We start from the raw sequence: 13,739 nt of genomic DNA, 5'->3' as shown, positions 1-13,739 counted from the left end.
CACCACCCATCCCACTACCGTACATTAACCATTCGGTTCCCTTCAAATCCCCTTGAAAATAAATATTACCCTTTACTTTAGTGGACTAGCCTGTTCTGCATTGCAAGCCCTCCTGTTCATACCAAAATGCCATAACCCAAGAGTACCAGTAGGTAGAAGACCACAGATTTTGTTTACAGAGCACAGAAGAATAAATCAGTTTGGGCTGTGCAAATTTCACGTCCAATTACAAGTACTCTCCACTAATATCTATCTCTTGCCCTCTCCAGATTGTCAAAGAATGAGTTATAAATAATGTTCTGAGATAAAACACGAAAGTAATGACTAAACTTTAATTACAAGTGAATGATTAAAAAAAAAAAGTAATTTTGTGGCTATGATAACATAACATTCATGATGAGTAAAATGTCTGTACATAACACATGCCTTATGAATAATGATCAACGTAAACAAGCCTTTCAATTCAATATCGTTCATAGTGTTTTGATTTTTCCATACATGACAACCATAGGCCTGTCTTTAAGAATATAACCATTGGTATCCTTCAAGGCTTGTTTGGCTTGTCGCTCTGATGGAAAGGTGATAAATGCTTGGCCTTTCATTCTTCCCTCTTTCATCACTTGTATCGTGAATCTGCAAGGAAATGATAAACATTCTCTTAAAGCAGTTAAAGAATTAGATTTCCCACATCCCTCGTTAATATCTCATGTATAATAGAAAGATAAAACATGACAGCCTTTACTACAAGCTTAGGATATTTCTGAAATAAGAGATAATTTCCATGCAATCTGTATTAATAGATGCACAACTGGAATAGTAACCAAGAACTTACTGTTTAACTTCTTCATCGCTGAACCAAAATATGTATCGTCCGTATATGTGTCTCAAATCTTCTTCTTCAACTGTTTTAGCCAAATTCTTAATATACAATTTGGCACTAGGCTCCCCTGAGGTATAATTTTTGAAGACTGGCAGGATGGCCCAATCTAAGGATGATAATAATTGAGATTTTATTTACAGAAGTCAGAAATATTCTTCTATTGATTGAAAAAAAAAAAAAAAACTACAGTGCAATCAAATGCATTATCTGCTAGCTTCCATGTCAGATATGTGAATAACAGGGGTAAGAATTAATGAAAAAAGTTAAATCTGTTCCCTTTTCCATAATAATCTTACTGGTGCTGAATGGATAAACACCAACAACTTCTGTCTACTCTCCCAACTCTTTTGCAAGTAAAAAGGTGTCCAAAAATTTATTGGAATAAGAGGATAAATGCCATCTATAATTTGGACGGGGATAACTGAGAAGGTGTCACAGAGATGAATAAAATAACCTGGTGACAGAATAACATATACAAGAGCAGCCTGAGATGTGGAAGTGGAGGGGTGACTAGTCTTAGCAGACATGTTTGAATTAGCTTGACATTGGTCATGAAATTGACACAATAATAGTATTTACCAAACTGTATCATACAGGAAAGAAGCTATGTTTGTGGGGTGCTATAATTTATTTTTAACTTATCATGCCTTATTTTAAATCAAATATGGTTCTAGCTCAGGGTATATTATCTTCTAGGCTATTCCAAGAACTTATGCATCTGTACAGAAAACTATGTTTCTTCACATCTTTTAGACATGTGGTCTTATTCAATTTGTTTTCCATAACCTATAGATGCTCTCCCACCCCAAGCTCAGTGAAACATTATCGTGTTCTTGTCTAATGACAGTTTGTGTGAGGCAGTATAGGATGATGTACTCTGCAGAGCTGGGCGCATTACTGCTGGATAGGTAGTGCATTACTGAAAAATCTGGGGTGCATTTCTGTCAATGCGTATTATATACATATATATCATGTATATGTATATATATATGCATATATATATATATATATATATATATATATATATACAATGTGTATATGTATATATATATATATATATACATATTTATTTTTCAGTAACGCACTACCTATCCAGCAGTAACATGCCCAGCTCTGGTACTTTGTAAAGTTGACCCCCATTATTCACAGGGTTTAGGTACTAACCAACCCCCCTCCACAAATTAAGAAAGACCACAAATTAAAGCCTACATGTCTACTGAATGTGAAGAAATATAGTTCTCCATATAGATGCTTAAATAAATTAAATAATCTAAGTGATATAGCCCAAGCTGGAACATGAATTCAAATCCAAATATGATAATTACAAATTAAGAATATACACCAAGTTAGAAATGCATATGAATTTGAGGCTAGGTATGATAAACTGGAGGGTAGGAGATGGGACCCAACAAGAGTTGCTCCTTTCCTGTACACTACAATTAAGTAAATACCCAAAAGACCCTATATTTCAATTGTTTAAGCTAAAGTATACATCCAGAGATCTTCCATAACACCATTAGAATACATTTTATGACTTAGTTATGTCTATCTAGCCATCTATTTACCAAGGGCTTTTTCCCCCTTATAAGGAAAGTAACCAAGTCAAAAGACATATACCCACTCCAATCCATTTCATTCCCACCCACCATCTACAGCCTACAGCACTATATGGAGGAGAGATTTGGCAAATAGAGGCAGAAAGGAAGAGCCTGAAGTATTTGGGATGAAGTGTTTATGAAGTATGTTGGGAGATGCATGGATAAATGGAATGAGAAATGCAAAGGTAAGGAGGAAAGTGGGGATGGAAAGAGACCTGGCACATGGAGCTGATTGTGGAATACTAAGATGGTTTAGGCAAATGGAAAGAATGAGTGAAGAAAGAATAAAAAATAGAATTTGGAAAGTGGAAGTGGAGGGATGGAAATTGATCAAGAATGTGATGGATGGATGGGGTGAAGGGGGCATTGGATATAAGAGGAATGTTGGTCAAAGAAGGAGGGGAAATAGCAAATAACAGGTGTGTATGGAGAATCGTTATGAGTGGATGAGGAAATGACATGACCCTATGGTGGTACTTCTTGTCTATTCTGTATATTTCTTGACTGATGAGGAAGGGTTTGGCATGAAATGAAGCAGTTGAGGTTAATAAATTTCAACTGTTTGGCCTCGTTATGGAGGTGCTGTGTCTTGCTGCATTGCCTCCGACTCAAGCAAGTGTGGCAAGGGCCAAAGATGATCTTTCATCCATGTGGAGCTGAGATGGAAGGAACAACAACTGGGTTCTTTGGATGGTTGTAGGTTGGGTGAAGGCTTTAACTTGACCAGCCCCATTGATGGGGAAAATGGCCTTTTGGTATATGTATGTAGTCTGCAACCTTCCATCCATTATAACAACTATTTCTGGCACTATCGCCCTCATTACCTCTTTTACCTCCACATTATGTTTATCCTTTCTTTACTAACTCCCCATTCACCCTGTAACACTTTTCATAATAACAAATACATCTCTATTGATAGAGATACATACATATATGTAGGTATCTCTATTTTCAGGTAGACATAAAAAATATCCCTCACCTGACTGCTTGATACGATTTGCTTCCAGCTCCTCCTCTGATATAAATGATTCTAATGTGCCCCTCTCCTCTTCCATTTCATTTCTAGCATCTGTTTTACATCTCATAACTTCTGAGGCCACAATTCTTCCGAACATATCTAGAGAATCAGCTTGTTTCTCATTTTCCACATCAGTTCTGCCATCAACTATGTTTTCAGACACCAATTTTACAGGTTTCATTTTTCCAAATCCTTCCTCTGTTAAAACTGTGGTATTATGATTTTTTGTAGGTAAAGTTGTATTTTCTATTCTCAATTCAATTTTCTTTTCACTCTTATCTGGCCTTTCGAAGACAGATGACAATGGTAAGGATTCTCCCGTGGCTTTGACATTCTGCAAAACACCGATATTTTTCAGCATCGATAGTTTTCGTCTTTTACTATCCTGGACTTTTGGTTTTCTTATTCTTTTCAATGGGGGTTTGACTCTGTCCTTCTTTTTTGCTTTCTCCTCTTCATCACTTTCTAATTCTGATTCAGTTTCGTATACACTCATTTCCTCCTCAGGAATGTCTGTGTCTTCTTCAATAATCACTGTTCTGGGTCCATTTCCTGGTGCATCTTCCTGCTCAACCTTCAGGGTTGATGTTAACTTCATCGCTTCTCGGCATATTGGTGGAACAGGCAGCAGAGGACCAAAGGGACATGGAAGATTCATCTTATTCATGAGATGAAGAGTTTGAGTATAAAATCGTGGAACAGCAACCAATGCATGGGCAATGTTTGCTAGAATTGTTGGTGATGGTGGTGGGTATACATACCTGCAATGAGAGAAATAAAAAAGGTAAATAACCCTCGCTGGCTGAGCGGGTTAGGGCATCGTTACTTGTGGCAAAGGTCGAGGGGATGGCGGATTGAATCCTGCCAATGGCAAAGTTGAACCAAGGGCATGGTTCATTAAATTCCATGCTACAAAGCCCCCTATGAGGGGCACCGTCCTAGCCTTCCGATAGGGAGGAGTTTGTGACATTAAACCATATCAATCAAAAATAACCCTTCTGACATTGTGACACATTTTATATATAATATTATGGCTAGTACCATGTAAATTCAATCTGCTTAGGAGTATCCCATATAAGTCTTACATAAACTCACCTTCAATCACGGATTCACCTCTCATTGAATAAAACTGTCTGGTGTTTGTCAAAAAAGAGTGTCCAATGTTAACATATATAACATATTATCTATCTATACACCAAGGGCTTCTTCCTCCTTATAAGGGAGGTAGCCAAACCATAGGTACACACCCACTCCTACCCATTCCACTCCCATCCACCACCCTTGTTACCCTCCCTTCTTAGCTCCTCACGAATGAAGGACCATCCCTGCCTCCAGCCCACAGCCTTGGGTCAGAAGCAATGCAGCAAGACACAGTAAATACACAGCAAGGCTACTTCACTTAATTGGTGACCCCCCTCTCTGTCCCCTCATACTGAAAATAGAGAAGATGGTGAGAGCTGCATCAAAGTATCATCCATACACAACAATTCTCCACTGACCACCATCCCCTGCCTTCTCCCTTCCTTGTTCAACAGTCATTCCCCTCTTGCCTAAAGTACCTTTCAGCCCATCCACACATCTCACCTTCAGTTGTCCTCTCAAGTTCACTCCATCCACCTCTGCCTTCTACACCTCTTTTGCTACTCTAGCAAATAAACAAATCTAGTACATTGTAGGCCTACACTGTAAAATGGTCATCTTTTAACTAATAATGTGAGCACCCATCAAGGGACCAATGATGGGTACCTGAAAAGAGTGGTCCTGCAACATGGATATTTTGGAGAAACATTTCCCTGCTGCTCCTCTTAAAATCTATCATAAGACCTGTAGCATCCAGGTACCATGAAAATGTTGGCCTACCAGGTCAGTAACTGTCACAAAAAATGCATGAACTTCAACTACTTTGTGTGGTGCTTGCATCTGGGGCAGTTTGAATTTGTGGCCAGGCCTAATCTGTGTTGATATTGTTTCAATGTGGGATGGTGTCCTCAGCACTAGTGTGCCAGTGTGGTTCTTACTAGATGTAAGAGGGTTTTTTCTGTGGGGCTTATGTCCAAGGGTTGTTGGTAGAGTACTGAGTTTGGTGGTCTGTCATGAAGGGCTCATTTAGTGATCTCAATATGTATGTCTTTTTGTGTGGAGGTTTTACATGGAACAGATAGTAGGTTGTTTTAAATGCTGTAGTGTACTCCTTAGTGTTCTATGGGGAGGATTTTGGTTCCTGTACATGGGTGTCCAATTGGGGTGGTTTTGGTGCATCCTGTTATTACTATCAGTGCTCCAATCTGTAAAATTTGTATGTTGTTTTAGTTTGTCTTACTGATTGTTGGGAACTGTGCTGTGGAGGTGTTGTTAAGGATGGTTCTTATGAATTGCTTAAAGACAGTTATCTGAGTTTCTTTATTTTGTCCAGTCATTACTTGCAATGGATTAAGTAGATTAGTTACCTTGTCAGGACCATGATATGTGGGCTGAAGTCATATGAGAATTAAATGTTAGGCCTAAGTATTTGCAGTTACATGTGGCAAGGAATGGAGGAGTGAATATGAAGGTGAATTATATAATAAAAGAGACACATAAATACTGGGTAGAATAGAAATAGGTATCAATCAGTCAATCAATCCACTGACCCAGATCTCTGGGATGGGAAATCTGGGTTTCTGAGAGTACATAATGAAAAAACCAGAGAGGGAAGGGAAGGTTTTTAGGGAAGGGAAGGTTTTTGGATGAATTGAAATGAGTGTTTTGAGTTTTGATAGAAATGTAAATGTAGTGCTGTTGGGGAATACTAATGCTAGTAGGTAAAGAGCCAATAGATGGAATAATAGAGAGATTTGGGGTGCCAGGTAAGAATCATAGTGGAGAGTTGATGTTGGAGATAAATTTAGAATAGGAGTTGATGATGATGGATGTCTGGAACAAATCGGATGAAACAATAGTGTGCAACCATCATACAAGAACATAAAAACAAACTAGATGTTGCGAGATACAAAGACAGGTCACCACGAGCGTAGCTCCCCTTCCTGTATAATACAACTAGGTAAATACAATGTTTATGAAGATGTCATGATCACTTTCAAGTGCTGCTCTATGGGTAGGGCTTTGATTTCTGAGTGCAAATTTTCTATTAGTGCTTTTGTGGTGAGTTATTACCATTATCAAAGCTTTATTTCATATTGTTAGGCAGTGTAATAATATAGGAAATGGAAACAGTTACTGAAATAATTTGTATATACTGTGTAAACATATTAAACTTACTTTAGATGTGGTGGCATCGGCTGTTTAATGCCTAGCTCCGGACAAGTGGAGGTGATATGCAGAAGATACTCTTCAATCTTCTTCTGTTTTTCTTCAGTTGATAACTTTTTCTCATTGTCCTCCCAATTCTCTCTATTCCTTTTGATTTTGAATAAAAATAGTGAGAATTAAAAATCAGATATAAATCTAGTCTATAAACCATCTTTATTTCATGCATACATATACATGCAAACATACATACAGATGAAGTCATCAAAATGACACGATTAATCATCCCATTCAATAAAGTGAGATTGTACAGGTATTATGATGGCATAAGTTGGATAATTCTAATATAGGAGGAGTCTGTTCCTCAACTGAAGAAAACAGTCAGTCATTTGCTACAAAAGAATTTACACAGCTTCTCATCATATGAGTCAATCAATCCATTGGCCCAGGTCTCTTGCTAAAGACCCATGGCTCCTAGGTAACCAGCAACAGCCACCAGTCTGGCCTAGAAGTCATTCTAGGAAAAAAATATTGTATTATTGTCTGGGACATTGTAATGTGATGTATTCAGTGTCTTCTGTGAAATGGTTACATTTGTACCAGTTTGATTCTATAGCTAGGCCTATTCTGTCTTAGTAATATCTTAGTGCTGGATGGTGCCCTGAACACAAATCTGCTAATGTGGTTCTTGCTTCTCTTTGGAGGGATTTTTCTGTGGGACTTGTGTAAGGGGGTGTTTGCTGAATTACTGAGTTTAGTGGTCAATCTTGAAGAGCTTGTTAAGTGATTAATTAATTAATAATTGCCTCAAGTTTCACTAAATGGAAAAGATGCAGGCCTACAATGGTTGGCAATGATCCTTGGGCTCTCCCACAGAACTCTGGAAAGAAAGCTGAGCTGTTGTCTGTGTTGTCTTAGTGTCAGAATCTTTCTAGGTCTGTCAGTCAATATGTTGTCACTGGTTTCTCTTGCAGGAGACCCATAGCTCACAAGTAGCTGACAACAGGCTCCAGGTGGGCCCATAAGTCACTTGGGGAAGAAATAATGTGTTGCTATCTATAAGTTGTCAGTATAGGGTATTGCTCAATGAGGAGCTCTGTCTTTTGTGTGATTATTGCATATTGCATTCAGGGCAGTTTGATAGTGGCCAAGCCTATCCTGTGTTGGTACAGTGCTGTTTCAATGATGGATGGTGTCCTTAATGCAAGGATGCCAGTGTAGTTCTTATTTCAGTTGAGTGGTGGGAATTTTCTGTGGGGGTGATGTATGTGGGTTGTTAGTGGAGTAATGAGTTTGGTGGTCTGTCTTAGAGATCTTGTTTAGCAATCTAAGTCTGAATATGTTTTTGTGTGGATATACTGTTTAGTATTTGTGAAAAGTTGTATGTTTGAGTAGCATGCTGGTGGTGTGTTTTTTGTTATGTTCTGTTGGTGATGCCTGTGTGATGTAATGAGATAGGAGGGTGGAGTTTAGTGTTCTAGCATAGACCTGTGTACCTATTATTTTCATGCAATGTTCTATAGGGAGGCTTTTTGTTTGAGTGTGCAGGTGTTTAATTGGGCTGGTTTTTGTGCATCCTGTTATAGCAATTAGTGTTTTATTCTGTATTGTTTGTAAGTTGTTTATGTTCACCTTGCTGATAGTTGGGAACCATGCTATGAAAGTGTAGTCAAAAGTGGCTCTTCTGAACAGCTTTGAAGATGGTTATAAGAATTTCTTTCTGTTGTTCAAAGTCCATGCTAGCAATGGATTATAATAGGTTTATTTTCTTGCTGATCTTCACTGTTAGATCTTTGACAGGACCACCTGTGATTGGTCCCCATAATTCCTTTATAGAAACCAAATAAACCTATTGAAAACCTAACTTTATACAGACCAATTTCACTATCAGTCACAATACCCAGGCTGGTACAAAGATTAGTATCAGTAAGAATGACTGATTGATTTGGTTTAACATCACAAACCCCCCTATCAGGAGGCTTGAATGGTGCCCCTTACAGAGGATTGTAGCATAGAATCTAATGAACCATGCCCATAGTTCAACTCGCCCCAAGCAGGGTTTGAATCGCCATCATCTTGACCTTCGCCACAAGTAATGATCCCTTAACCCGCTCGGCCAACTAGCCTCCAATAAAAGAATAAAAATAAAATTACCTATCTCCCCTAGCCAACATGGATTCAAAGAAGGCCACTCCACCAATACACTCCTCACAAATATCTCACAAATGCTAGAAGGATTCAGCAAAAACAACCTACCAGAAGGAATGGTTATGGGAGCCAAAGACATAAACAAGGCATACGACAAAGTCCCTAGACGTATACTATCCAGAAAAATCAATGAAATGGACATTCATAACAATGACAAATAGTAACTAATCAACTTCACAGAAGGAAGACAGCGAAGAGTAACCCAAATCAGCCGCATTGATGGAAGATATCTTTTGATTAGGATAGGAGGGTTGAGGTCATGAGAGCAAATTAAGAAAGACTACATGTCAAAAGGATCTGTAGAAATACAATTTTCCATATAAATATATAAATACTTGGAATAGCCTATAAGGTGATAGACCCCAAGGTGGAACAGTGCATGAATTCAAATCTAATTATGATAATTGGGATTCCAGGATACGGACAAAGTTGAAAATATACATGAATTTGAGGCTATGCATGATAAATTGGAGAGTAAAAGATAGGCAACTGCACTCTATTTTGGGACAACTGATATACATGAAATCTGTGGGAAAGGAATGATGGCATACTATGATTCATAAGTGTAATTCTAATTTTGTTAGTATATAAAATCAATGTTAGCATAAAAAAATCTATATTAAGCATGAATTTCATCCCATTAAAAACAGAATTTGTAATAGCTGACCCATTAATTTCAGCCAAGAAAGTCTAAAAATGTTATCTTTTACATGACTAACTAAAATACATTCAGACACGCTAAATCATACAGAGATATGTACCATGAATGTCAACATACTTATGTGGTTCTTTGATTGGGGGGCTTAGTATGTAGTCATGGTATACGGCAACCAGTCGTTTGCCTAAAACTTCCAGCTGGTGCAAATGCTCCAGAGCGTATCTACAAGCTGACTCGTTCTCAAAGCTGAAAAAAAAACATATATATCACAGCTGAAACTTAACTGAACAAATGGTCATTACAACATGTGTTTGTAAACAATTTGTATTTCATCACCAATAACAAATACTTTTATAAAATACAGTATCAACATGAGAAAAAGGTAACTAATGAGATATGCAAAAAATCCATAGATTTCCGATAATCTGATGAAATTCCACACTAATAGTACACATCTAATATCCATAGTAGTAGGCATGTGCCTGTCAGAATTGGGCAGCCCAAACTCAAAGATTAAATCTGGACAAAATTGGTGGAACAACTGCAATAATTAAAAAAGAAAAGTTTAAGATATGATGGAGGGAGGTGAGCAGCTGCCAGTTGCCAGCTCTCCATGTGAGAAAAAATGTAAGAAAAACAGTTAACATAAATAAAGAGAAATCTTGGGTACAGTCCAGACTTAAGTGTCAGTCCCTCAGGGTTGTACAGTGAGTCCTCCTTATACAGTAATTCTTTATCCAGTAAATTCACAGTTACGGTATTTGGTAATTACTACCCTCGATTCTATTTATGGTAAGAAAAATTCACAGATACAGTATCTGCTAGATATTTTGAAGAGGAAAGAGCAGGGAGAAGGTACGTCTGCTATATCCTATTATTACATGTTATAATGGGTTCGGTATACAGTAATTCCAATTTGCTGTAAGGTTTTCAGGAACCCATATGTACCGTGTAATGAGGACTTACTGTACTCCTCATAGAGGTAAGGGTGTTAACTGGTTTTGAAAATGGGGAGCTTCTCTGTCAATCTTGCAGGGTATATATCTAGATAACAAATGGTTCTTTTCCCTTATAAGGTAAGTAGCTAGCCAGGGCATGCACCCACCCCCACCCATTCCACTCCTATCCATTACCCATCTCTTTCCCTTCTATCTTACATCCTTATGTATGATCATAATGCTGATAACAACCATATTGTCCTCAACCAAACAAGGCTTAAGACAATATGGTTTTTACTGACGATGTTGACAATATTACAATTAATACAGGTGTTGGATAAATTATACTGATATGGGAGACAGGAGGCCCACTATGTAAGCATACCAGGTAAGAATAATAAAATAGTAGGAAATATCAAAGGGATATTTGTGAATTTGGATAAGATTACATTCAAGGCATTATACATGATAGGAGATAGGACCCAATGATTACTGCATCTTTCCTGTATACTACAATTAGGTAAATACACAGCTTTGATATGACCTCACTAAAAATATACAAATCAATTAGGGTACATCTATTTGAAGGAAGATATAGATATCAAAAATGAACAGAGACAAGCCACCCAGTAGGGAATTCGTGAAGTTTCATTTAACCAGCTTGTTCAGCAATTTGTATATTTTGTGCATCTATATTATGACAAATCCAACAACTTTTCTCCCTCATATTAATATCAAGAGATGCAGAAAAAAAATATTCCCACAACCTTCCCATTACATGCCAACCAAGTGCCATTTTTGTTGCATCACCCACTATTTTTTTGTGAAATTTAAGTTTTTCTCCCTATTCTAACCTAACAAAAGCATGCAGGGACAGATGTATATCTTGCACTTTGGACACCCATGACTAGACAGTCATGCCACCACTTCAGCGTGCATGTAACAGTAAGGTTGTGGGAATTATTTCTTCATCATCCTTTAATGTCAATTTATTATTATTTACTATTTACCTGTTTATCATTTAACTATACCTATGCATTTATTTATGTATTTTATTTTTCATTTACATTATTATAGTTTTTATTTATAATTTTATTATTATTATGATTTTTTTTCACATCCGACCTAGATATGGACCAAAAGGTCTCCTGTCAGCATGCTCCACCTTTGTAATCCTTTGTAAAATTTGATGGATTTATCATAGTACAGATGCTAAAAATATACAAATTGCTGTGCAGCAGGTGAGACAAACTGGTGAGTAGCAGGAAGGTTGTGGGAATTATTTTTTCCCCATACCCTAATATTAATTTGTGGGAAAAAGTAAAAACGTAAAAGTTGTTAGATTTGTTGTAATATAGATGCAAAACATATACAAATTGTTGTGCTAGCTGGTGAGATAAAACTTCACAATCACCCCCAGCTGATCCCACTACTAAAGGAATATTATGTGAGGAAAAATAAAGTAAACTGTCTTTACCAGCATTGGCATTTAGAAAGATATATGTTGATATGATAGACTTTTAGAATACTAATTAGTGTATACAATGTAAATGTGTGTGTAAGAAACAATTCACGCAACTAGACATAAGATGATAAGGATATGAAAACAAGAAATATGCTTTTGGCAAGATTAGTTGATGCTTAGAATAGTATACCTGCTAAAGTAGTCAATGCAGTCTGTAAAGTTTTGAGAAGTTGTATTTTTTCTATGAAAGGATCAAGAATTTAGATATGACAATGTCAATGAGGCTCAAATTGAAATAACAAGTCCACCACATCCAGCACACAGATCAGGACATACAAAACCAAGAACTGGAGTTACAAGCCTGTATGTCTGTCAATACTAACCTTGCAATGGCAGAATCCTGATTTCTTTTCTTAGTGTGTACGACTTTATTAGCTCCAAAATGCTTGAGCATATCTTCCCTGTCATCTCGACTGAGCTCTTTTGGGAAACGCCAAACTTCTAGTGTGGATAACATATTTGTACTCGGCTATAGGCAAGAGCAATATCATATATCTGTGGAAAAGACAGGAATTATCGGTTGAACTATATGTCCCACTGTAGGGCAGCCCATGTTCGAGTGATACACTTGTTTTGTCTCTGGCGTAACAATGCACATATGCGTTTATCTTCCTTTATATATTTACATATTATGCAGTGTCATATGTAGTAGATATGGATATCTATTTACGGAAGGCTGAATTTTGTTTCTGTGAAATAATACTTCCTACATACCGCTTTTATGGATTCGACATCTACTTCTCAGTTCTAAACATACGATGTTTACTCATATTTGTTTACTTTTGTAACAGTTGGCACTACTGCAAAATACTATTGAAGGAACATGCATTTGAATATAAATGCAGAGTCGATTATTTTAATATAATTAAGTTTTCTCATTTTCTAATGCAATTTAATTATCTGGCTGTCAAATTTCTTTTAACAGTTTGCGGTTATTATATGGCATGAACAACTTCATGAAACATTATCTTAAATTACTGACATTAGATTAGAACAGTCATATAGCGAAAATTGCGTTATAAAGAAGATTTGGACTGCGAATAGGTCTTTGTGCTACTTTTGTGATTCTAGTTACCGGATATGTGTTAAACTTTATTTTGCACAGTGCGCTCTCCTATTATTATATTACTGTGTAACTGAACTCGGGAGACCAGATTTTCAAACTGGAATACGGTACACCTAAATTGGAGAGGTATATGGACAATATGTACCGGCTGTGTAAAGCGCACAAAACAAGCTCATAGCTCCAGGACCTGTTTCATTGACTTGTATTTTTTTCACTTGCTTTAAAAGGGTGTGTCCATTGAATATTTTGTTTCAAGCAGCTTATATTTAAATTTTCACTCAGGTATTGTTGCTTTCGAATTAATATACCTGCAATATATATATTTTTCTCAAATTTTCATGCGAAGTGTTTAAAATCTTGAAAATACGGGATAAAACGCGTCCCGGGGAGGGTCGGTACGGGACGCATGACAGATGCTTTAAATACTGGACGATCCCGTATAATACGGGACGTCTGGTCACCCTGACTGAACTATCCTGGTATCCATTCCAAACGTCCCCAGGTCCAGGTTAAAAAATATATATAAAGTAACATTCCAATTTAGTATTTATAGTGTATTCGTGTCTTATGTTTGACTTTCAATTTTAATGAATGAATTATTA

At 37.1% G+C, this 13,739-nt stretch overlaps 1 protein-coding gene across 1 annotated transcript; it reads right to left on the bottom strand.

Moving 5' to 3' along the window:
• Window positions 1–324: 324 nt before the first annotated feature.
• On the bottom strand, window positions 325–12,857 carry LOC143037859 (RNA-binding region-containing protein 3-like). The gene is made up of 7 exons (XM_076206443.1): window positions 12,786–12,857; window positions 12,395–12,566; window positions 9,729–9,854; window positions 6,755–6,892; window positions 3,458–4,257; window positions 833–986; window positions 325–633 (listed from the first exon to the last, which is right to left on the bottom strand). The coding sequence occupies exons 2-7, from the start codon at window positions 12,526–12,528 to the stop codon at window positions 474–476; spliced, it is 1,512 nt and encodes a 503-aa protein (XP_076062558.1). The 5' UTR covers window positions 12,529–12,566; window positions 12,786–12,857; the 3' UTR covers window positions 325–473.
• Between the last annotated feature and the right edge of the window lie 882 nt (window positions 12,858–13,739).

This window comes from Oratosquilla oratoria, chromosome 23 (genome assembly GCF_046742065.1).
Source record: "Oratosquilla oratoria isolate Oo_2021 chromosome 23, ASM4674206v1, whole genome shotgun sequence".
Taxonomy (NCBI): Eukaryota; Metazoa; Arthropoda; class Malacostraca; order Stomatopoda; family Squillidae; genus Oratosquilla; species Oratosquilla oratoria.
The sequence above is the reverse complement of the archived record's forward strand: the minus strand, read 5'-3'. Positions and strand labels throughout refer to the sequence as shown.